Source organism: Xenopus laevis, chromosome 6S (assembly GCF_017654675.1).
Source record: "Xenopus laevis strain J_2021 chromosome 6S, Xenopus_laevis_v10.1, whole genome shotgun sequence".
In the NCBI taxonomy this organism is placed as follows: domain Eukaryota; kingdom Metazoa; phylum Chordata; class Amphibia; order Anura; family Pipidae; genus Xenopus; species Xenopus laevis.
Genome location: NC_054382.1, coordinates 21,981,865 through 22,006,845, shown reverse-complemented (window position 1 = coordinate 22,006,845; position 24,981 = coordinate 21,981,865). Strand labels below are relative to the sequence as shown.

General features: G+C 40.7%; 2 protein-coding genes and 1 long non-coding RNA gene across 5 annotated transcripts in view; 1 reads left to right on the top strand and 2 right to left on the bottom strand.

Moving 5' to 3' along the window:
* The window catches only part of LOC121393066 (cilia- and flagella-associated protein 69-like), a 37,758-nt gene extending 34,230 nt beyond the window's left edge, over nt 1–3,528 (bottom strand). The window contains exons 1-2 of one of the 3 annotated variants that reach the window (XM_018268775.2): nt 3,367–3,528; nt 252–314 (exon numbers count right to left, since the gene is read on the bottom strand). In XM_018268775.2, coding sequence (XP_018124264.1) covers nt 252–314; nt 3,367–3,372 — 69 coding nt within the window. In that variant the 5' untranslated portion in view covers nt 3,373–3,528. The other 2 variants (XM_041567442.1, XM_041567441.1) reach the window with 2 other exon arrangements.
* A 6,223-nt stretch (nt 3,529–9,751) lies between these two features.
* Nucleotides 9,752–20,448, bottom strand: LOC108719878 (metalloreductase STEAP2). Its single transcript, XM_018269137.2, has 5 exons — nt 20,208–20,448; nt 17,742–18,253; nt 16,303–16,830; nt 14,947–15,111; nt 9,752–11,072 (listed from the first exon to the last, which is right to left on the bottom strand). The coding sequence occupies exons 2-5, from the start codon at nt 18,228–18,230 to the stop codon at nt 10,788–10,790; spliced, it is 1,467 nt and encodes a 488-aa protein (XP_018124626.1). The 5' UTR covers nt 18,231–18,253; nt 20,208–20,448; the 3' UTR covers nt 9,752–10,787.
* Nucleotides 20,449–23,099: 2,651 nt separating this feature from the next.
* The window catches only part of LOC108719877, a 49,350-nt gene continuing 47,468 nt past the window's right edge, over nt 23,100–24,981 (top strand). The window contains exon 1 of the long non-coding RNA XR_001936278.2: nt 23,100–23,226. This is a non-coding gene — a long non-coding RNA (uncharacterized LOC108719877). The remainder of the gene's footprint in view (nt 23,227–24,981) is intronic.

The window sequence follows — 24,981 nt, the reverse complement described above, 5'->3', positions numbered from 1 at the left end:
TACTGTAGCTGTGCAAAAATGGACGCAGTACTTGATGCCATTCATTAACTGTACTGGAGTCCAAAGGCTCTGAGAGCTTTTTGATGCATCAGACACAATTATGTCAGAAGTAGCCCCCCTCGCAGATGCAATTAAATTGGAACACTGTGGGGTAATACACTGCAGTTTGGTAAAAATAACATGTCTAGCTGCTGAAATTGCCCTTTGCATTCTACATAAATGACCCCTAGACTGTATTAATGGTAACTTACAGAAAATGGGTCTTCAAAAAGTTTGATCACCCGATTCAGATCCATAGATTTAAATGTTAATTCCTGCAAGAGAACATTTCATGATGTGAATATAAGGAGAATTAGCAGCATTCGGTAATATAAAGGCAGACCAGCCCTTCTCTGATATATGGAATGCGTGATGGTTTGTAAACTCACTTCTCTATTCTGATGCATCGACCAATAGATTATGGAAGATGGTGGCCTTTTTGTTTGCTTTTTTTCAACCATTGCCATTTGAAAGAAGCATGGCTCAAATGAGAGAACACTTCTAATTTAGACCCTGAGATTAACTGTTTGTGTATTAAATTAGCAAAGAGACTGGGGTGCGTGAGGGCAAGGAAGTATGAAAGTGTGCTGTGTCAGTTCCCAGGCACCTGAGAATAAGCTTGGGAGAAGATATCTTGTCTCAGGTACCATCTTACTCCATATTTAAAATAGGACAAAAACATCTATCTACTTAATGTGACAATAACTGCAAGTTAATATAAAAATCAATTCAAAATTCCCAAATACAACATATCTCACATGAGATGCATCCCGAGGATAAAATAAGCTACACAGCTCCATATAATGACAAATGTAAATGACTGATATTCTGAGCCCACTTATATAGAGATGATGTAAAAGAGGTGGTTTACCTTTTAGTATTAGAGAATGTCAAGTTCTTCATTATTTATTTTTTATAGTATTTTTATTTGTCTCCTTCTTCTGCCTCCCTCTTTCCAGTTATCAAAATGGGGGTTACTGACAAAAAGTGACTGCTCTGCAAGGCTACAATTTTATTTTTACTTTGTATTACTTAACTGTTCAGTCCCTCTCCAGTTCATATTCCATTCTCTAGTACAGGGGTGTCCAACCTTTTGGCTTCCCTGGGCCACATTAGAAGAAGAAAACATTGCAGGGGCGTAACTACCGGGGGAGAAGGGGGTTCAAATGGGCCAGGGCCCGCACCCCCGCAGGGCCCCCCCGGAAGATCGTGCGCGCTGCAGCCGGCTTGAGTAGGCTGCAGCGGCACAGAAAAATAGCGCACACGAGGGTGGGGGCGGGCCCGTCTGCACGGCTCGCACCAGCGCCCGCCCCCCACCAAGTTAAGTTACTGCGCACATGAAATAAACAACACTTTTGATTTCTAAAAATAAAGGAAATACACAGAAATGAACTACAATACCCCCAGAGCTCACAAAAAGATGGCACAGCGGCCCGTCAATGAATAAATACCCCCAGAGCTCACAAAAAGATGGCACAGCGGCAAGTACATGTATAAATACCCCCAGAAATCATAGCAGAATGGCACAGATTTAATGCCTGCACTGCTCTCTGGCTTTAACTAGAAAGTGGAATAGTAGCCAGCACAATCATCCAGGGACAACTTCAATTAATAAAACAGCAGAGGCACTGACTGTATGGTGGGTGGGAAGGTGGTGAGAAGGCTGCAGACTGTAGTGCTAATGTGATAGTAGCAGCTAGTGAAGTGCGGGTCAGGGTTACCCTGATCCGCACCCGACCCTAACCCGCCCTGCTACAACCTGGGCCTGCCCGCACCCGCACTTCCGGGGTCCTTTTATAGACCCACGCCGACCCGTCCCGCCGTTCACGGCACAGAGACTATAAAACCGCAACCCGGAAGCCGGCATTTGAAGGTGGTGAGGAACACTGCGAGGTGGACCCACGGGGTCGGCCCGCACATCACTAGTAGTAGCTCCTTCCTTGCTTCCTCCCGCCGCTGAAATCCGTTTGAGTGCTGCTGGCCAATCAGATGCTCCACAGCTGCTGGTAGTGTTCTCTCCTTCTCCTTGTCACAGCCGAAGTGATTTGATCCTGCAGCAGAGACAGTGACAAGGGAGGAGGAGCGGGCACCAAGGGAAGCAGTGAAAAGAAAAGTCTGCTGCAGAGAAGAAAAGCTCCAAGGGAGCGGGAGACAAAATCAGTGCAGTCTGGCTGGGTGATGAATGTATGTGTATGGAAAACGGATCTGCACACACTCTGATTAATGCAGTCAGGCGTATCCCCTTTTATTTAGCCACCAAACATGGCTGATGAATGTGACTGCTACTGCACTGTCTTTGATTCCTGGAAGTACAACTCGGCAACAGAGAGTTTCAAGCGGGGCCGCATTGATCTCCATTCCGGGCCGCATGCGGCTCGCGGGTTGGACACCCCTGCTCAAGTACAAACCACTGCTGGTTGCAAACTGGACCCTAGCAATCGGTCAGCTGCTGAAATACCAAACTAAAGAGCTGCAGAACAAAAAGTTAAATAACTAAAAAAACCTTGAGAAAGGGCAACACCTGCCCGAAACATGTCGTGTAAAGCAGCATGAATAATAAATAATTACAAGCGGTTAATCTGCGTATGAGTGCTCTCCTCTTTTTCAACTTTTAACTAAAAAAACCTCTTAAAAAAGATACAAAAACGAAGACCACCTAAAAACTGTTGCTGAATATCAATGCCTACATCATACTCAAAATGTTTAGGTGAGCTGCCCCTTTAAAGGAGAATAAGCTTGGAGGCTAGGGAGGAGGAAGTGGGGGGGGGTCTACGTGGGGTGGGGGGTAGGGTTTTTTTTTGGTAAAGGGTTTGTTTCTCCTTTAATGTTAAGCCATGTTGTTGGCTTAACATTAAAGGTGTGTGTGGTAGAGATTGATATTCTGAGACAATTTGTAATCGGTTTGTATTTTTTATCATTTGTGGTTTTTGAGTTATTTAGCAGCTCTGCAGTTTGCAGTCAGCAGTTCGGTTGCTAGGGTCCAAATTCCCCTAGCAACCACACACTGATTTTAATAAGAGACTGGAATATGAATAGGAGACGCCTGAATAGAAAAGATGAGCAATAAATAATAACAATTAATTTGTAGCCTTACAGAGCTTGTTTTTTTAAATGGGGTCAGTGACCCCCCCCCACCCATTTGAAAGCTGGAAGAAGACTAATAATAAAAAAAAAAACTATAAGAAATAAATAATAAAGCCCAAGTGAAAAGTTGCTTAGGATAAGCCATTCTGCTATCTAACATGAGCACGAATGACGGAGGATTCCTGTATCTGTAACATGGTGTAAACAGAATGGATTCATAAAGTGTTGACACTTGCGCCTTACCGCCATACTATCAATCAGCGCAGCTTCTCACTGGACAGTCCGGGTTTTCTTAGCGCAGTCCGCACTCCCGGATCGCTATTCAAGTGTCCCGCAACGCTGTCAATGTTCAGCTCCATGGCAACCGCCTGACAACTAAACTCCGGCATTCCAAGTCTCATCTCGCGAGACTGCGACGTCACGGCAACGTGTGTGTATATAAGAGGCTGAGTCCAGTGACTACAAACGAAGCCCAGTAAGTGAAACCAAGTGTGGGAGGTTGTTGATTAGGCAACAATGGGCTGCAGGGAGGGCAGCCTGGGGGGGTTTGCGTATTGGGAAACAATAGGCACAGGGAGAGGTGGGAAAACCTGGGGGAGGGATCAGGAGTAGACAAATACAGAGAGAGGCATCATAACTAATTTGTGTTTTTCTTTGCAGACATCTCCATTGTACCAGAGCATAGGATTGTCCAGGAGAATGGAGCAGCAGCAAGAGATTCTGCAGGAGCAGCTTGATGGGCTTTCCCCGGCTGACAAGGAAGATTGTGATGCCCCGTTGGTTTAGAGAGACCATAGAGGCACAACCTACTCCTACAAAACATAAGTGCCCTTTCCTCAATCCCCCCAGCTCCAGGGCAGCCTCGGTTAGTAAGTCAACTTTGGCTCCCGTACACCCTCCCATAAATATCAAAACAATACCTGGTGCACAAAAGTAGAGGATCGGCCGCCTCACAAGCAATATAGCAAAAAGAATCCCAAGGCACACAGGGTCAATGCAAGCAAGCTGCCTTGCGTGTTTATTGAGAAGTGCAGCCTCGGTTAGCACAGGATTTAATAGCCCATTTCCCCAAGCAACAAGCTATGCCAACAATCCGGCAGCCCCAGTACCACCCGCCCATCCAGCACTTTGCAGCGCCACCCATGCCCCCCCTTTACCCTTCTTGACCAGCAGTAACCTTAGCCTAACAGCATTTTTCCCCTTCCAGCAGACACCACAGTTTCCAAGTTACCAGCAGTACAATGGGCTCGGGTGCAGTAACAGTAATGGTGCGCCTGCCCACTTCCAAGATGGCGGCAAACCACTTCCTCCCCCCTCCCAGCAGCACAACTGGCTGCCTCAGGGCTCGGATCACAACACTCCTCCCATCCAGCCCTCAGCCGACTCCCTCTGTAGCTATTCTGCCCACTTCACAGTCTAAAAAGTATGTGGCTCATAGAAAAAGAGACAAGATTATTAAAAACATTAGGGGGCCCAAAAAGAGTAATGTGCATACTGGTAACAACAGTGATTCCTGCCAAAAAGAATATTAACCCAGTCACTGCCAGTCCTACTACAGCAGTTGTAATGGGAGGCACAAACATAACTGTTAACCCAGACACTGCCAGCACTTGATTTAAAGGAACAGTTCAGTGTGAAAATAAAAACTGGGTAAATAGGCTGTGCAAAATAATAAACATTTCTAATATAGTTAGTTAGGCAAAAATGTAATGTATAAAGGCTGGAGTTACTGGATGTCTAATACAGTAGCCAGAACACTACTTCCTGCTTTTCAGTTCTATAACTCTGAGTTAGTCAGCGACTTGAAGGGGGGCCACATGGTACATTTCTGTTCAGTGAGTTTGTAATTGATCCTCAGCATTCAGCTCAGCTTCAAAAGCAACAGATATGACCCATGTGGCCCCCCCTCAAGTCACAGATTGGTTACTGCCTGGTAACCAGGGTAACCAGTCAGTGGAAGCCAAGAGAGCTGAAAAGCAAGAAGTAGTGTTGTAGCTGTTATATTACACGTCCAGTCACTCCAGACTTTATATATTACATTTTTGGCTAACTAACTATATTAGAAACATTTTTTATTTTGCACAGCCTATCCATTTACACAGTTTTTATTTTTATACTGAACAATTCCTTTAATCCCCAAGGGAGGGGGGGCAGTTTCAGCACAGGCAGTCAGGCTTCATGGTACTGGCCACCTCCCTGGGCTAGTTGGGGGCCACAATGGCCACAGCAGGTATCCCAATGGGGGTGGGGCCCCTATCAGAGTCAAAACAGTCAGGTTTCTGGGTCATGGGGTGGTGTTTTCCCCCCCTTTCCTAACTCTTGATTGCAGATAGTCCTCACTCCCGGATCGCTATTCAAGTGTACCGCAACGCTGTCAATGTTCAGCTCCATGGCACCCGCCTGACAACTAAACTCCGACATTGCAATTCTCATCTCGTGAGACTGCGACGTCATGGCAACGTGTATATAAGCTTAAAGGGGATCTTTCTCTGAATGGATAGTTGAGGTGGAAATAATAATATCTTCAAATATATTTCTTTAGCAGAAATGCTTACTTTTTTTGTAAAATGACATATTACTACATGCAATGAGGGTGCTTTCTCTGAAAGACAGTTCAAGCTACTGCTGAATGGGAGTGACTACTCACTAGCTACGATGTCACTTAGCAACTAGCAAAGTCCCACCCTTCTCCATGCTGAATAACATCCTCACACCAACTACTTCTGTGGAAGCTCCTTGTGAGAAAAGTAAGCCTGTCAGGTCTGCACATTCTCCCAGCCAAGTACAGACGACTGTACTGATGTCTATTTAATGTTTGAGGGTGTTTGTTTTTTTTTTTTTTTGATAAAATAATTTGTCTATGTATATTTTTTTATACTATGTTTAGGGCTACACGGCGTAACGTCGAATGCAAGAAGACGGATGTACCAAATATAATGAAGGTAATAGAAATAACGCACCGACAAACTGCATGCACCTTCTCTCCCCTGACTCAGCCCTCCCCCCTGCAGCCAGCATCGTTGTTTTACAAGTACGATATCCTGTTCATGAAGACTTTCACTCCTTCTGAAACTCCCTCCCAGAAACGAGACATAAAGAAATAAAGGTGGACTTGGTAACAGTGTGTGAATCCCAACTGCACATTAGTTTGTATGAGACACTGAGACGCAGCCATTTTAGATAAGGTGGAAATTCAAACTGGAGCAGCACCATCAATACTTATGAAGTTTTCAACAGGAGATCGTACTTGTAAAACTAAGATGCTGGCTGCAGGGGGAGGGCTGAGTCAGGGGAGAGAAGGAGCTTGTTACAGTCTACCTATCTTTCCACATTACTTTCCGGATGGGAGGGGGAGGTGCATATACAATAACAGTTGAAGATGGACCAGCATTCCAGCACAGTGATTGAATAAAAACACTGTTTGGACATATTATATATATATATACATACATACACACACACACACACACACTACATTTAATAAAGTACATTATTTTGTAGTATTCCTTCGTAGCTGACTTTTTCCTGGGAATAAAATAACATATTTTGTATCTGTGGGAACTAGGGCCATTGCTTTATAGTTTATACTCTTTGCATTTGTGCAAACAAGGGGCAGAGGTGTCACAATTTAGGGTTATTTGAAGGCCTAATTTAGGAAGAGCCAATGAGCAAAATTGACCAAAGGTAACATTACATTTCAGGCTCTTCTTGTTCATGGTGGCAATAGAGGGTCTCTGTATTTTGGTTTCAAATGAAGGCCAGCATTTTTACAATTTAGGGACATAACAAGGGCTAATTTAGAGAGGACTGTGTGAAACTGAACAAATGTATTCTTTTTCCACTTCCTTTACTCTGGTCCTAACTGATGTGTGTAGGTTACCGGTCAGATTCACAGCGAAAAGTTGCAAGGCCCCAAAATGGTGTAGGAAAGACCTGTGCTGGGAGGGTTTCTCCTGTTTCACAGAGGACCACCCCTTCTGTCACCAGGGGTCTCAAAAACAGACTGACATATTTTGTTTCTGGTTCGCTGTTTTATGTTTAAAGACACAATTTTTTTTACCCATTAGAGCATACGGGCGTAATTTTTGCGGCGAAACTTGGTGAAAAATTTCACTCAATGCTACTCACAGAATGCTAAGCATTTAACAACCTTTGCATTTTGGGAGTAGCACCTTATATTGTAAAGTCTGACTTTACCCCTCTGTAGAGCAATGATAACCCCTCCTGACCATGGGTTTTGTTATGGAATTCTGTGCTTAAAATCCAGATGGTTCAGCGAGTGCAAGTGTCTTCAAACCTTCCTCCACCTCAAGTACAGGAAGGACCAGCCAAAGTTTGACACAGGGAGCCTATGGTGGAAGAGAACCCCGTATTGCAAGCCTGACTTTACCACTCAATGGAGCAGTGAGACTCCTAACCTTCATGCTGTGAGTGGTCCGACACCAACTGTCTTTCCTCCGTAATGAGTTATGCCTTCTTCCCCACATTACAGTTGAGTTGGCTGGGCTAACAGATGGGACAGCAGCAAAGAGCTTCGCTTGTGGGTGTTAAAATAGGAATAAAAGGAATATGCATGCATGATGAAGTGAATGAAATAAATAGCACAATAGGGAAAAGATGAGCAACACAGAAGTGCTCACCAGGGAATAGAAGAAGCACAGAAATGCTCAGTTGTGAGGAGAAACAGCATAAAATTCCATGCTAGCAAATAGAAGAAGCACAGAACTGCACACTGCATTAGAGGAAAAACACAAAAAGTGTTTAGGAGGGAGTAGAAAAAGAGTAGACATGTTCAGTAGGAGAACAAACACAAAATTCCATACTAGGGAAGAGAAGAAACAGAGGATTCAACACTAGGGTAGAGAAGAAGCACAGAAATGAAAAGTAAGGAGTAAAAAGAAAAACAGAAATGCTCATTAGAATCTGCGAAGAATCACAGATTCCACACTAGAAAAGTGAAGAAGCACATAATTGCTTAGTAGGGAGTAGAAAAAGAACAAAAAAGCGCAGTAGAAAGGAGAAGCAGCACACAATTGCTCAGGACTGGGCGGGCAGGACAACGGAAAAAAAAATGGTGGGCCCCCGCTCTTGTGTGCCCCACCGGCCCAGATCCGCACCATGCAAGTTCTTCATCCCTCGACCGCCCCTCACAGTGTGTGCGCTTAAAGTTCTTCCTGCCACAACGGCTCTCACAGTAAGCATGTGCGCAGGCACGCGGGGGGTGTCTGGAGGGGGGCCCTGCGGCAATAGCCCCGGTGGGCCCCCAGTTCGACCTTGTTGTTCAGAAAAGAAGGGAGAAAATTACCTGATGGCTGCCTACATACTAATATAACAACTAAAAAATAATATAGTTTTTGGTTCAGGAATACAATTTTATATGGTAGAATGAATTATTTGCAGTGTAAACGATGTAATAAAATAAAAACTACATCATAAAAATCATGACAGAATCCCTTTAAGTCTGGGGTTTTGCGAAACTGTAAATAGACAAACAATTGCTGTTACCCTTCTATACATTGTTATATAGAGTGTCATTAAACAGACATTGTTTTACTTGAACTTAATTTAATTAGTTGTTACTTCAACTTGTTACTTGTTTCAGGAATACAATCATACACAGCGTCACATTTATATAAAATATGCCCAAAGTTAAAACATAAATATGTTGTTTGGCACTATATATATATATATATATATATATATATATATATATATATATATATATATATATATATATATATATATATATATATATATATATATATATATATATATATATATATATATATATGGGGCCCATTTACTTAGCTCGAGTGAAGGAATAGAGGAAAAAAAACTTCGAATTTCGAATGTTTTTTTTGGCTACTTCAACCATCGAATGGGCTACTTCGACCTTCGACTCGAACGTTTCGAACTAAAAATCATTCGACTATTCGACCATTCAATAGTACTGTCTCTTTAAGAAAAAACTTCGAACCCTAGTCGCCACCTAAAAGCTACCGAAGTCAATGTCAACCTATGAGGAAGGTCCCCATAGGCTTTGCTAGCTTTTTTTGGTCAAACAAAAACCGTTCGATCGATGGATTAAAATCCTTCGAATCGAAACGACTCGAAGGATTTAATCGTTCGAACGATTTTTAGTTTGAACGTTCGATCGAACGAATAGCGCTAAATCCTTCGACTTCGATATTCGAAGTCGAAGGATTTAACTTCTACAGTCGAATATCGAGGGTTAATTAACCCTCGATATTCGACCTTAAGTAAATTTGCCCCTAAGTGTGCTAGGGATTATAAATAGAATAAAACAATTCTTACTCCAACAAATCTCCCTGCTACTGTATATCTGCAACAATGCCAGCATATAACTGAGGATACTGGGAAATAAACCAGAGTTCATAAAACTGAGTTCATAAACTGCAGGAGGGTTACAGATTTGAAACCTTTCACATTCTCTCGACCAACTGATTGCCAACAAGGCCTGCAACACTATTAGGGAACACCAAACAGAATCAAGGATGAGCACTGTTACTTTGTAACTATATAAATAATAAAGAAAACAGCAAGTTTATAAACCTTAACAAGAGTACAGTTTAACATCTGTAAAAATATTCAAGACATTCAGAATCTCGTCCTTCTACACTCATATATGTACTTTTATTGATATCAATTAGTATTTATTTAACATTCATCTGGGTCGGGATTTCAAATAGACTATGGCACAAGCTCAGTATACAAAATCCGACATGATCAGCTATTTAAAAAAAACAACAACGTTTCACTGCAATTTTTCACATATAGCTATGATCTTTTTTCTTAATATCCATTCCACAAAAATACATTCAACTTCAGATAAAGACCAGTGTAACTACAAATAACTATCAACTTTAATCTGATTTGGCACAGAAAATAATTACATTGATGAGTAGACATCAGCGACAGCCAAATGAGTTCACTATACTGTATGTTATGTAGATCATAGATGTGGGTAACTACTAATTAACAGTCCACTATGAACAAGAAATAAACACACTGCTATACAAAATTTCCATCCATTACTCATACATAACATTTCTCACTATAAGAAGAGCAACATTAGTGGAAACCTGGCACAGAAGCAGTGTAAATATATTATGTATTGCAAAATGGAGACCATTTCGGAGTCTTTAGCCACTGATGATTGGTTGTTGTAAAGTTATTTCTTGTGCCAATTGGATGAAATCATATTGTATTATGGTAAAACAGCTCTTGCTGGTAAATGCTGGTTGTGGCTAACTCATCCAGTCTTGGAAGAACAAAGTATAAATTTAATATCACACCTGTAATTTATACATAATGGAAAACTATTGGGAAAGGGATGCTCTCCTTTTTGAATACTGTTACAGAGGCTTTCTTTGTCCAATTCAAGGCTGTGATATGACCAAAGTTATTGGCAAAATGATATATACTGTGCAACATGTGATCATCAACTGTATCTCCCCATCCCGCTGGCAAACCATATCTTATGGCATGATCCTTCCATGATTTGCAGACAGTAAAACTGGCCATTGCTGTAACATTACTGGGTGTGTTGTTTTCAACATCTGCTGCCTTACAGACTTTAAAAACTTTGCTTTGGGGGATCCTTTGGCAATATAATTTTCAGTTTCATGAATCTCAAGTAACCATCACATAACTGTGACCCTCACTGGAGATACGTGGGCTGCTGATCCGCTTGTGTTCTCTTTGAAATGACTTTTCTCCCGACCTCTTTTTATCCTCCTCAGTCTCTTGCTTATGCATGGGCAGAGCAAAATAATCTTACCCAAAATCACTATGGTAGGGAGCACAAGAGCCAACACAAAGTTTGGAGGGGTGTAAAATCTGTAGTTGTCTTCTTCGAAAGCTCGTTTCCAGCCATAGATTAAAACATGGAAGGCGCTTATCAGTAAAGCAACGTATCCAAGGGTAGACTTAATAGAAAAAAGAAACATTGGACAGGTTAGTAGAAGGAACAGGGTTACAATGAACATAAACTTGATGTACCTGTGTTTACATATTATCAGGGGCATTGCTGCAATGAACGGCAGCAGCCTACAGGTTACCCAGGGCAGCAAAAAGCTGCCGTTGGTAACTTAAGAGCAGAAATTCCGATTTCTAAATCGGAATTTTGGCTCTTCTGGTGCAGAGAGCGCAATTGCGCAGTCACATTAGTGATGCACCATCCAGAAGTGCCCCTGCATATTATATTACTTATTGTTATTATATTATATAATATTATATTGCACCTACATAAGCAGCAAATAAAAAGTAGTATTATTAAAGGGGTACATTACAGTATAGCATAATACTGCAGCATCCATTTAATATGTTTTCATCAGTTGTTATAATAGCAGATTCTGCTATCAATATATAAAACATGAAATGCAAAGGTATGTAATTCAGCAAGAACTGATGAAAATTATGGCATTGACAAAGATTAAGGATAAGTAAAGGTTAATCACTGGGAGGGTGTTTATCAGTGATTATAATTGCTATCTTGACCCTGGACCAGGGCACCTCTTATCTTAAAAAGGCAGATTCGCATTGTATTATTCTACTGAATACCCAGTAGGTCAGAGTTTATTGGTGTTTGTGGTTAACAATTCTAATAATAATTTGACACCCCTCATATAAGCCTATAATAAAATACATCTGGTATAATGACTAGGAGGTTCTGGAATTTGTTGAGAAATAAGTATACTGGAGATAGTCTGTTTCAACTATATAAAATCTGTATAACACTTTCTCTTGCCCTGCATTAATTAACACGACCACAAGTAGCCTGTAGTTCTGAAGAAGAGAAATTCTGCTCGTAAAGGGTGCTTTGAAACCCTTGTAATGTATCAGCTGGGGCAAGCAAAACACCACTGACATGGCATCAGTACTGGGCTAATGCTTTAAATGCCCCACATATTGGAGTTTCAGCCCTCACACTCTAACAACCACGACTGATGCTGCAGGAAGTCTAATATATACATATCTAGTGGTGTAAGTATTCTGTTAGAATGCTCACACATATATGATTGCAGAGACCAGGAGGGTTTGAGACATATTTTTCCTCAGGCAGTCTCCCTTTAGGTGATCCTCAGTGAGCTCTTGTTGATTATTTCCCTTTTCAAGTAGTTTGATGTCAGCGCAATATACTGTTTGTCCATTAGGGCACATTGTTGAAGAATATAAAAGGGAGAGCACATATGAGCTTAGAGCTCTTCTCCTGTTTCCCACGATGAGTAGGTGTCAGGGCTGATTAGGGAAAGTTTAGTTTAGTGATAGTAGATCTGTTATAGTTCCTCAAGGAGTGAAATGGAGCAGTATATTATTTAGTGAGCAGCTGTACTTTCCAACAAGGAGGTAAGATGGGGGTAGCACCCTTGCGGTGACATAGCTGCCACCCAGGGACTTGAGTGGGTGAGCTTAGGAGTATGGAGAGCTGCCAGAGACAAGATACCCTGTGATATTTACAGGGCTCGGAGTCGGAATGGATCACCAAGACAGGCTGTACTACTGCCCTGGAGGGAACTTATCCTAAATATTTCAAAGTGAGAAGGTTTTCCATCGATTGATACAAACATATATGGACTCCATTGCTTGGAAATTGTCATACTGAGTGATTGCCTGTCGTCAATAAAGAATTTCATTTGTTTGAAGAAACATCTGGCTGCAGTTATTGCCAAGTTGGGTAGCCAGTGCTCAGAAATTAACTAGGCATCCACCTGAGTTAGAACTGCTAAGGTAACATAACACCTTGCTGGGAGTTGACCACTAGCCAAAGGGTCCCAGGTACACTGGCAGCAGGTCACACTCTTATGGACACCCAAAGATGTGCAACATGAAATAGCAAACATATCCAATGTAAGTGAGACTAGACTGCTGCCCTTTTTCTCTTGTTGGCTCCCTGTATGTGAATAATATACAAAATGTACCAAATAGCTGTGAGTTATATCCTCTTCATTTTTAACAGCAAAGGCTGACATTTACCAAAACAGAGTAAAGGCATGCTCTGGACAACTAGTCATATCATGTATAAATAGATATGAAGAAGAAAACATATAAGCTTATGATTCAATGATATTAACACACAATCTCTCTGAAATGATCTTGTTATTTTTTAATTTATGATTTCAGCAGATCATTTTAAGATACTTATTCACTTTAAGGGCATTGTCACCCATGAGTTGGACAATTTTCAAAGGGTGAAAAAATGGCCAGTGTGAGTTACCCTAAGAACTGTGTCAGCACTAGTTGTGTAGTAGCATTAAGGGCACAAACAGCATTTGATACCTGTGAGGAGGTTGATTTTCCCCAGGTGATAAAATGGAAAAGGCCAAACTGCACCAGTACTTACAATAGACTCAAGACAGGCAGACGGCACTTCTGGAAAGGATTTATTGGGGTTACTGCTGCAGAACCTAACGCGTTTCGGGAGTAAATCCCTTAATCATAACGCGTTAGGTTCTGCAGCAGTAACCCCAATAAATCCTTTCCAGAAGTGCCGTCTGCCTGTCTTGAGTCTATTGGAAGTTAGCAGTGGGAACACTGTTTGACGGAGCACCTGGTTGGGAATACGCGGTGAGCAGTAGTGGTCCATCTCTTTTGTTCTGCACCAGTACTTAGTTGCACAGTGAAAGTAATTTGATGTTTCTGTATACTGTATCTGTAGGTCTAAGAAATGTGAACTGAAAAAGTTCTGAAGTGCTTGCAAAAAAAGTATATATAGGTATGGGATCTGTTATCCTGAAACCCAATATCCAGAGAGCTCGGAATTACGGACAAGCCCTCTCCCATAGACTCCATTTTATCTAAATAATCCAAATTGTAAAAAATGATTTCCTTTTTCTCTGTAATAATAAAACAGTGCCTTGGACTTTGTCCAAACTAAGATATAATTAATCCTTATTTGAAGCAAAAACAGCCTTTTGGTTTATTTAATGTTTAAATTATTTCCTAGTAGACTTAAGGTATGAAGATCCAAATTACAGAAAAATCTGTTATCTGGAATACCCCAGGTCCCGAGCATTCTGGATAACAGGTCCCATACCTGTATTTGGTTTAGTAGCATTGGAAGATGTCATATTTCAGTCATTAAAAATGAGGGTGTATAAGGAAACACAGTATTCAAATAGAATAAGAAAGATAACATAACTAGGGCTGGTGGTGACACTGGAATACAATATAATTAATTGTTAGTAAATCTTTGGCTTTAATCCAGCCAAATCCTGACTCTATGCAAAATGTTACATATTACTTATTTCTCCTCACTTGAAAAACAAAATACATGAAGCACAATACCCTATACATAAATCAGGTACATCCAACTTGTACCCCTCCACCAAATTTGCCATTATATGGACTCCTTGGGTTTCTTAAAGAAGCATGAACCCCATTATGTAGCTCTTCAGAATCACATTGCTTATGAATTGCCTCAATTTGTACACTGCCCTAAAAACCAGTACGTTATATGTGCAGATTTCCTTTTGATACCCCTTAGCTTCTTGTGTCACGTTGCATGCACTTCTGCATTCCTTTGCTTGTAAATCCTAACACCTAATAAAAAAATTTAAACTGCAGCTCACAAGCAAAACTAGAACTGAAATTACGATTAATTTACCTTCACATACAGTGTATAGCATAAATGAACACCTTTGGAGGTCAATAAAGAATGAAAAATGAAAAAGAAGCAAAAGAACAATATGAACTGAGATCAACTGAGATTTGTTAGAAGCGATTTCCCCCCAAATATTCTCTGGCAAAGTATGATTTTGTGAAAACAAGGGGAAAATATATCATTTGTAACAATGGATTTACCTGAATGAAGCTAAATTCTCTCCAGTTTAAGGCATTGTTGACAGATGGAATGGAGGTCACTGCTAGCAGAGAGAGCAGTCCCAGGCTCATTATTCCAAAGGAGATATACATTTCAATTCTCCACACTTCTTCCTCATTCCATGAATTTTCAACATTTGCATGAACCTATTGGATACAATTTTCATTAAAACCAACAAAAAAACAAACTAAATTCATTCCATTAATACTCTAGGATTGCTTTACATAGAACTGTACTTTCGCTTCACCATAATTTTGGATCTCTTAAATTACCCCAGATAAGTTAATTAGTACTGCAAGATATGTAACTGGACCATCTGTGCTAGAACACCGCCTATATGAGTAGTAAACAATGGGGGGGGGCTTAAATTTATATTAGTTTATCCCAATACAATATAGACGTGTAGTTTTTACTCATCAAACGCAGTTTCAATGTAATTGGTTGCTATTGGCGATTCTGAAGCTCTAAATAAAAGAAGCCCTGGAGGTATGTATGTAACTCAGCATTATTTTCAGTTAGGGATGCACCGAATCCACTATTTGGGATTCGGCAGAATTCTCTGTGAAAGCTTCGGCCGAATACCAAACCGATTCCGAATCCTAATTTGTATATGCAAATTAGGGTCAGGAAAGGAAAAAGTGGAAAAAATTCTTCTTTTGTGACGAAAAGTCACGTGATTTCCTAACCTCCCCTAATTTACATATTCGGTTCGGCCAGCCACAAGGATTCGGCGAATCCAAATCCTGCTGAAAAAGGCCGAATCCCGAACCGAATCCTGGATTCGGTGCATCCCTATTTTCAGTATATGCAGTAAATAGGATTAGTGCAAACAGAATGACATAATCTGGAGGCAGTGTATTCAGCCTTGCACAGATGATGCAGGGTTCCATCTTAAATACTATATACAGGTATGGGATTTGTTATCCAAAAAAACATTATCCAGAAAGCTCCAAATTACAGAAAGGCTGTCTCCCATAGACTTCATTATCATCAAATAATCCGAATATTTTAAAATTATTCCCTTTTTTTCTTTATTAATGAAACAGTACCTTATACTTGATCCAAACTAAGATATAATTATTTGGAAGCAGAACCAGCCTATTGGGTTTATTTAATGTTTACATGATTTTCTAATAGACTTAACGTATGAAGATCCAAATTACAGAAAGATCCGTTATCTGGAAAACCCAAGGTCCAGAGCATTCTGGATAAAAGGCCGCATACCTGTACCTGTGTATATACTGTACCCCTCATATTTTTCCAGTTTCCCTGAACCTTGCATTATGTGATGCGTTCAGTCTAATTAAAGACACAAAATTAAATATACAAAAGATTACCTGTTGATAGGCCATATTAAGAAACAAATAACGTTCCGACCTTCTCATTGGCAAACACATACTGTATACAACGTGAACACATGCGAAAAAGAAGCTTAGCAAGCCCAGTTGTTTTCTACACTCCAGCCAACTCTCCAACCATGGAGGAAACCGTCTGTACTTTGTACCATAGTAGAGCTGGTACGCTGCGGCCAGAAGACCGGCTAGGTAAACCAGAGACAGAAGGGTGATCGCAACTATTGGCAAAGTCTTGTTCACAATTTCAATGGGAATCTTGTAGAAGTCACTCTGTTGATTCCTGACGTATGGGTGGATAATATCACGAATAAAAGTGTAAATGAAGAAAAAAGTAGCAAGGCTTATCGATATTACTACAGGGCCTTTCCAAGGTGTGAATAGGCGCAAAGGGATGTTTTCAATCTCTCTTGATGAAGACAATGTTCCCAAGTCAATCGGAATGAAGCTCATCTTGCGAGCTAGTTCAATGACTTGTTGACGAGCTTGGACATTATTGCTGCAAATATACACCTGCAATCCCCAAATCAATGTGATTAGCAATATACAAAAACAATAAATTAACAATAAACTCACACTCAGTCAACTCACAATGTGGATTTTCATGACCACTTTACAGAGATGCTAAAGCATACCCAAAGGTAATGATGGTCTTCTTTGGGCCAAACTGAGTGCTTTTTATTTACAGTAGTTTTTTAAGAACTATACAAAATGTAAAGTCTGCACTTGGTTGTCATATTTCTAGCCACAGTATTAAACTACTCTCTTGTCATCATTAAAGGGGACCAGTCACCAAAAAAATATTCAAAATCCTATTTTATCACATTAGTCAAGCAAAATGAACTTTAATTACACTGTATAAATTATTTGTATCTTGTTTCCTTCAGTCTGGGAATTTACAATTACAGCAAGCAGGCAGGAGCCATTTTGTGGACACTGTTATTAAGACAAACCTTGCATCATCTCAGAATCTTGTTTGTGCACCAGAATGGGGGACCTGATGTCCATCCCCATGCCCTGGCTACACAATTAAACGGTGAAGAGAACGGGGGGAATGTGTGGAGAGCAGTGACATCTAGGAAGTGCTGAATGGAAAGTGAAAGCAATTGTCTGCCCTGCCTCTATGCCTAAGGCATAAAGGAGGGACAGACAATATTTGATTGACAGCTGAGATTTTTAAATGAGCTTACAACAGCTGAATGCTTTAATAAAAAATAGAAATTGGATTTCATGTTTAATTTGAAAAGGACTTTTATTATACAGCTTTTTTATGTCTAGGTGACCGGTTCACTTTAACCTCTGAATCAAAACAGGAGTTAAAATTTCAAGCTGTAAAAAAATGTAGACAAGAAAGGTAAATAATCTACACCCAAAGTCCTTGGTTAAAGGTATGACTTTATAGGAAAATAGAAACCAAATCTTACCTGGCTGCTGGCATCTTTAGGACCAAGTTGTAGTGCCCATGCTGAGATAACGTTAAACCCTTTCACTACATGGCAATCTGGAAACAATGAAGACAGGTATTCTGCATTCGATTCTGGGTATTGATCCACCCGCATGTTATTGCTGACGTCAACTAGTATTTTTCCAGAGAGCAGATGTTTTACATCCCATAAGGAAGAATAATGTTCTCTGTGTATTGCAATAAATATAATATTTGCCTTCATAATTGCATCCTCATGGTGTGTTACATCGACGACATGAGGGAAGAAGTCTGATGCATATTTTGGTTCTCTGCTTCCAATGACCACATGGTACCCACACCTTATGAGCCTTATTGTCAGGGACTTTGCAAAATCTCCACTTCCTAAGATCCCAATACTGGTCTTGTCTTCCTTTACCCCATTTGTGCCATTTTGCAGAAAGGATTCAGTTATACTGTTTGGACTGCCCATCATTGTGATTGCTTCCATGCTCCACAGAATGCTGTCTTTATCTTACAGATAAAAAAAGAAAAGAAAAATCAGGGGGACTAAAAAGAATCCAGGAAAGAAAGAATTACAGCAAATCCCAGAATATACACAATAAAGCAATTATTCATTATTTGGAGATAGGATAAGTCTAAAGACTCTGCTAGATGAGCATTTAAATGTGCCAGCATAAGAAAAATATACAAAAGTATAAATAGGAAAGCGAGTCGGATTTTGAGTTGCTGAGTGGGGAGTGGCAAGGAGCAGGCAGATGGGTTTGCTTTGGACACTCTTCTGTGTTGGCCCAGCTTTGGCTAGGGACTTTGTTACTAGTGATAGCAGTAATGTAATTTACATTGCCGTGACCATGTATGCAAGGATAAAAATTGTAGACCTGTGAAAGCGAGACCATATACACATACAAATGAGATTGGCATATTAAAGGAGTTGTTCATTTTTAAAGTATCTTTTAGTATGAAGTAGAGAGTAATATTCCAAGACAATTTGCAATTATTTTAGTATTTGGGGTTTTTGAGTTATTTAGCTTCTTGTATGGAAACTTATGAACTTATGAACTGGACAAAAGGTTTATTTCTCAATAAAGTGGCTGGGAAAAAGTATTTGCACTTTTATGACAATACATGGCCTATGGTACCCTGTGAGTGTTTATAACAAAGAGCACAATTAACAAACTGTCACTTCAAATGCGACATGTATTTGATGAATGTTTCATAGTGGATGAACATGTTGCGTGTCTTATAAACTGCTGTTTGCATCAATGAAATAAGATCACATGTCGCAAGGGACAGCCAAAAGTAACTAAGCTATTTACATATGGGAAGGTAGAGTGCATAGGCAGAGGGTAATGTTTTGGTTTGGAGAGGCTAAATTTGACCATATACTGGCTAACTTAAAGGGAACCAGTCACCCTGAATGTCTTTTACCTCACCAGAGGGGTGGGCTAATAGAGCTTGCACGCCGGTTGGGTTAAACAGTAAGTTTTTTTTTCAAAATATATTGTGTATTGGATCCTGGCACATTATACTCAGTGGGAGACAGTGGGTCCTGGCACATTATACTCAGTGGGGACCAGTGGGCCTGGCATTTATACTCAGTGGGAGACAGTGGGTCTGGCACATTATACTTAGTGGGAGACAGTGGGTCCTGGCACATTATACTCAGTGGGAGACAGTGGGTCCTGGCACATTATACTCAGTGGGTGACAGTGGGTCCTGGCACATTATACTCAGTGGGAGACAGTGGGTCCTGGCACATTATACTCAGTGGGAGACAGTGGGTCCTGGCACATTATACTTAGTGGGAGACAGTGGGTCCTGGCACATTATACTCAGTGGGTGACAGTGGGTCCTGGCACATTATACTCAGTGGGTGACAGTGGGTCCTGGCACATTATACTCAGTGGGAGACAGTGGGTCCTGGCACATTTTACTCAGTGGGAGACAGTGGGTCCTGGCACATTATACACAGTGAGTCTTGGCACATTATACTTAGTGGGAGACAGTGGGTTCTGGCATTGTTAGCATTCTGTTCCATGGAAAATATCACTTAAATATTGATTTAGGAGAAAATGTATATTGTTATATTTAACAAATAACTATTTCTTATGTAACCTTAACATAATAAATATCTGAATAAAAAGCATGACATAAGAGGGTGATATAGACAAGCTGTTTATTGACAGTGTCTTGAGATCTACTGATCACCAACTAAAGGTCTACTGGTAGATCCCGATCTACCTTTGGGGCACCCCTGAGTTAAGTGATAACATTCAGTAAGGCAGCATGGAGATAAAACAGATTACAAAGGGCAACCAAGGGCCAGTGGCTGGATACCTAAGCAGCTCGGTGGCATTCAAGGCAGGGTTTAGCTGGTGCCCTGAGAGGGCATTATGCTGTATGGACATTGGAGGACAGGGGTCACCTGATACCCAAAGTGGAATTATAAATAATGAACGCTCACCTCAGTTCATTGCAGGATTATCTTTTGCAGCTAAACAGAAGGAATACACTGCAATGACACTGCTGTTGAAGCCTTTCATGCGCTCTGCAAGCGGGATGCAGGGACAGCCAGTATCAAATGTCTCTTTCATCTCTCATCTCCCTCTCATCGCCGAGTGCAGTGTGAGCCAGGAAGAGGAAGCAGCGTGGAGCAGGGAGGTTGGAAGATGAAGAGGAGGAGGTGGCTGAGGAGAGCCCAGCTTCCACATCAAGTCTGGCTCTGTTATCCTCTGCATGTCTCGCCCACAAGAGTGCAGCAAAGGCATCAGTTGCACAGTAAAAGCCAAATGCAAGAGCAGTGTCTGTCACTAGAAACAACAGAGACAGATGTCTGCCCATCCCTACCCCAAAGAAGCAATGCATTAGAAAAAGATAATAATAATTACAATGGCCACAGAGCACACAATGCCCCGTCTGCTTCTTGTCTTCCCTCCAGTTTAACGTGACAACATTGCCATGGCAACTGAGCAAGCTGTCAGTGAGGAGCAGAATGTTGCCCATTCTTCAACCCTCATTTAGCTGTTGTAACACCTATTCTAACTTTCCTTTTAAATATTATTGTACAAGTTACAGTCAGGTGCAAACACTATAATCTCTGGGGTCCAATTCTGTGCTATCTCCTCACATGGCCTTCTCCTGCACTCACTAATCGTCCCAATAGCCCAATGCTTTTTGGGCTTTTCACAAAACAATCTGCAAGTGGCAGTCTAGTCTAAATGCACAAATCGTACCAGACACCACTTCAGTGCATCTTACAAGGAAACCCACAGGGAGGTAGAAAGAGTGGTCAAAGGCGGAGTCCCTAGTAGAGTCTAGAAATCAACATCTTTCTGCCTAAATGCCTATCCTGCGTGTAATGTGGAAAGCAAGCTGCAGAGGCCAATCTATTTTCATCAGTAACGCTGACCTGGATGGTGCAATCCTTTCACAAGCTGCTTACAAATAAAAACAATACTCTAGACCAGTGATCCCCAACCAGTGGCTCAGTCATGATCAACATGTTGCTCTCCAAACCCTTGGATGTTGCTCCTAGTGGCCTCAAAGCAGGTGCTTATTTTTCAATCCCTGGTTTGAAGTAAAGCTTTAGTTTCATAAAAAACATGTTTACTCCTAAACAGAGCCTCCTGTGGGCTGCCAGTTTACATAGGGGGCTACCAATAGCCAATTACAGCCCATACTTGGCAACCCTGGGAACTTATAGGTGAACAACCCCCTTTAAAACTGCCAGTTCAATAAACTGAGTGTAATCCTTTGGGGATCTGTGCTGAATCAATACAGTCTTCCAATTTTCTCTGGACTAAATGGAATATATAGAAAGTCAAAAATACAGTATATTACATTTATTCTTTTAGTATCCTGGCAGACAGCTGTGAACAGAGCACAAACAAACTTCATCCAGCAAAAATTAAAAAAGTCAAACCAATTAACTGACAATATTAAAACCTCTCTAATGATTATTGATCACCCTCACAAGATGAAATATTCTCTTTTTCTTATAGAGGTAAGGTGGCAGCCCAAAATGTACATTATCTTTACTATATTGCATTATTTGCTGCTATTGTAACCCAGGAGATTTGGAATTACCTGTTACGAAGTCTACACAGCTCTGGTGACACCAGATCAAGCAATGGACAACTGCAGATTTCCCCAATGTTTATAAATAACCTCCACTGGTGTATTTGTGACTCTCCAGTCTGGATGGATACTGCCATTATAGCTCCCCAATCTATATGGCTGATACTGTCCTTGCCACACTCCCTATTCAAACGTGGAGTGATTTGACCAATCAATTTTGTGCTGCCTTGAATGTGGAAAAGGGACATACATTTCAAAAGTACCTTTACCCTGGGGCACTCAGGTTGATTAAGGTTAAAACTATACCCCTGAACAATGTAGGTCTTTATAAAAGTGTATTACATAAAACAGCTCATAGGTAAAACCCTACTTCACATAAATAAAAAAAAATTCACAATAATATACTTTTTTAGTTGTATTAGGTAATCATAAATAGAAAACTGCCATTTTAAGAAATAAGGGCCACCCCCTGGGATACCAAGATGAACTGTGCATACAAACAAACCTAATATGTTAGGTCACAAGAGTCAATAAAATTACAAGGTTCTGTGTTTTACTTCCCCACTTCTTCCTGTTACAGGCAGAGCTGCAGTATTTCTGCTCAGGTGATTTCTGAGGCAGCACAGAGGCAGAGAACAAAAATGTGGTTCAAGTGAAAAGATGTAAACAGGCAATATTTACTGATATGTGTATTCCAGTTTGGTAAGATTCTTTAATATGCCACTTAATATGATATAAACTATCTTTTGCTTTAGTGTTTATTTGGGGGGTTAATGATCAGTAAGCAAGGAAAAATTGCAGTTCATTTAAAAATATACCTTTAAGACAAAATTCCCTTAAAGGCTTATATAAGCAGATGTGTTGGCCACCATATTTTTATTTATATTTATATTATTGGCAGTTGCTGGCCAGGTGGCGAGTAGCACTCCAGGGAAATCTGAGGCAGCTGTTGGAATTCTTGCCAAAATTATTTGCATTTACATTTGTTTTGTTGGAAGCTTTCCACAGCAGATCTCTGCTCCATATGTTCCACAAATAAAGCAGCTTATGCTGGTGTTCTTCTACACTAGAATCATTACACTTCATTTATAGAGTTTGATTAATCTTTCATTTCCGTGACTTGAGGAAATGTATCTTACAACTGAGTTGTGATATTAAATATTGTGGTGAGGTCACTACTAGGATACCTGGGAAAGTCAAGGATGGAGCTTATTTATGCCCCAGGTTCTTAAAACAGAGTGGTTCCGGGACTGCTAGTCCAACCGGGGTGTTTTGAGTTGTCCTAACGCTTCTCAGGTGGTTAATTAAAAAGGCAGCTCAAGCCAGAGTGTGGAGCTCCAGTCTGAGGAAAAGACACAGGAAAGCTGCCAGTGTGAGCTCACTGAGGGGATTGAAATCACAACAAGGTTTGGGATTTTGTATTTTCCTGAATGTTCTATGTTTTGGGGAGAAAGGCGGTAGGCCTCCTCCTGATTAGTTAGGAAACTGACCTGTGTTAAGGTGGCCATAGACTCCAAGATCCGCTCGTTTGGCAACATCGCCAAACGAGCGGATCTTTCCCCGATATGCCACTAAACTGCGTGGCTATATCGGGGGTAATTCGAACGTTCGGCCGTATGGCCGAACGATCGAATTACGATGCGCCAAGCGGCTCCGACGGGTCGGTCGGGTAAAAATCCAACCTTCCCGATCGATATCGTGGCCAGATATCGATCGGGAAGACCCGTCGGAAGCCCCCATACACGGGCAGATAAGCTGTCAAATCGGTCCAAACGACCGATATCGGCAGCTTTATCTGCCCGTGTATGGCCACCTTTAGTTAGAAGCCCATTAAGTGGCAAGGATTTTATTTTAAACTGTCTATTTTGTTTTGTTTGCTGCAAGTAAAAATAAATTGCCAAAAAGAGTCTCATGAGTTGTGATTGTGCTGTGGGCTGTTTAACCCTAGAAAACTGATCCCAGCTACCTAAACCCTTACAATATATATAGCTTTTCTTTCTAGAATATCTTTCCTGCTATTTTCATATGTAAATGTGAGGCATACTCTGTGCTCGACAGAGAGTAGGAATTTGTATTCAGGAGAAAGAAAAAAGGCTGGTCTGATGTTCCTCTGGTCAGAAAAAACATGAGAAACCTCAGATAACGTCTGACATCTTTCCTAACCAGAACATCAGAGTAGCCCTCTCTTTCTCCTGATGACTACTTCATGATCAGAAACCAACCAGCAGGTGGCGATTTTGTAACAAAATGTATTCATATTAACAGTCCGTGTATCCCTTAATATCTTGGAGTTAAAAAAAAACAAATAATAAATTTGTAAATCACAATAGTGCTTAGAATAGCACTTTCATCAATTTTACATTCATTTATTTTAAAAGTTGACTTATTCTTTAAATATCAATCTTCTGACAGCTGTTGGTGGAGGTTCTAGTTTAGGCTAGAGGGTTGCAGGTTGGACATTCTTTTTTTTTTTTCTGCCTCAACCTGTGGCACTTACCTTCCTGGGACCTCCTGAACTCTAACACCGGCCCACCTTGGACTATTCTATTTTTTAAGGCTTTCCACGTGGTGGATGTCTATTCACAACGCTTCTCAATTCCCTAATTATATTGCTTTATACATGAGCCTTCAAGATTAAATTGAAGGCATTAAGGAACTCCTGCATGGAATAATTGAGCCCCCACCAACTATCTTTTTCTTTTCTGCCATTAATCTGAAAGTCAGTACAGTATGTTGAATTTAAGATGACTGAATATCCCCACTGTGCCATATGTATACTATAACACTTGCAAAGACATACTTTTTCTGATATGGTTTTCTGCACTCATTAATTTAAGAATAAACAATTCACTTTTTGTCCCCTTTAGCTTCAGTCTGCTGATACACATTACATCGAGGCAAAGCACACCAACCACACATACAATTATGTTGATGATTTGTCATTTAAACTACAGTCCTATGAAAGAAGAATGTCCTGTTCTGTGACTGTAAATATGTGCTTTCTGTGTTAGGTTGAACACAAAAAAAAGTTTGAGCATGGGTTACCATGTAGCATTTAAAGGCAGGTACAATGGCACTGTTAAAGTGGACCTGTCACCCAGATACACAAATCTGTATAATAAAAGTCCTTTTCAAATTATACATGAAATCCAATTTCTATT

Coding starts and splice junctions, on each gene's coding strand:
- LOC108719878 (XM_018269137.2), bottom strand. CDS start 18,230: ATGGAAGCAATCACAATGATGGGCAGTCCAAACAGTATAACTGAATCC. Junction 16,831..17,741: donor CTAAAGATGCCAGCAGCCAG/GTAAGATTTGGT, acceptor TGGGGATTGCAG/GTGTATATTTGCAGCAATAA. Junction 11,073..14,946: donor GAGAATTTAGCTTCATTCAG/GTAAATCCATTG, acceptor TTTTCTATTAAG/TCTACCCTTGGATACGTTGC.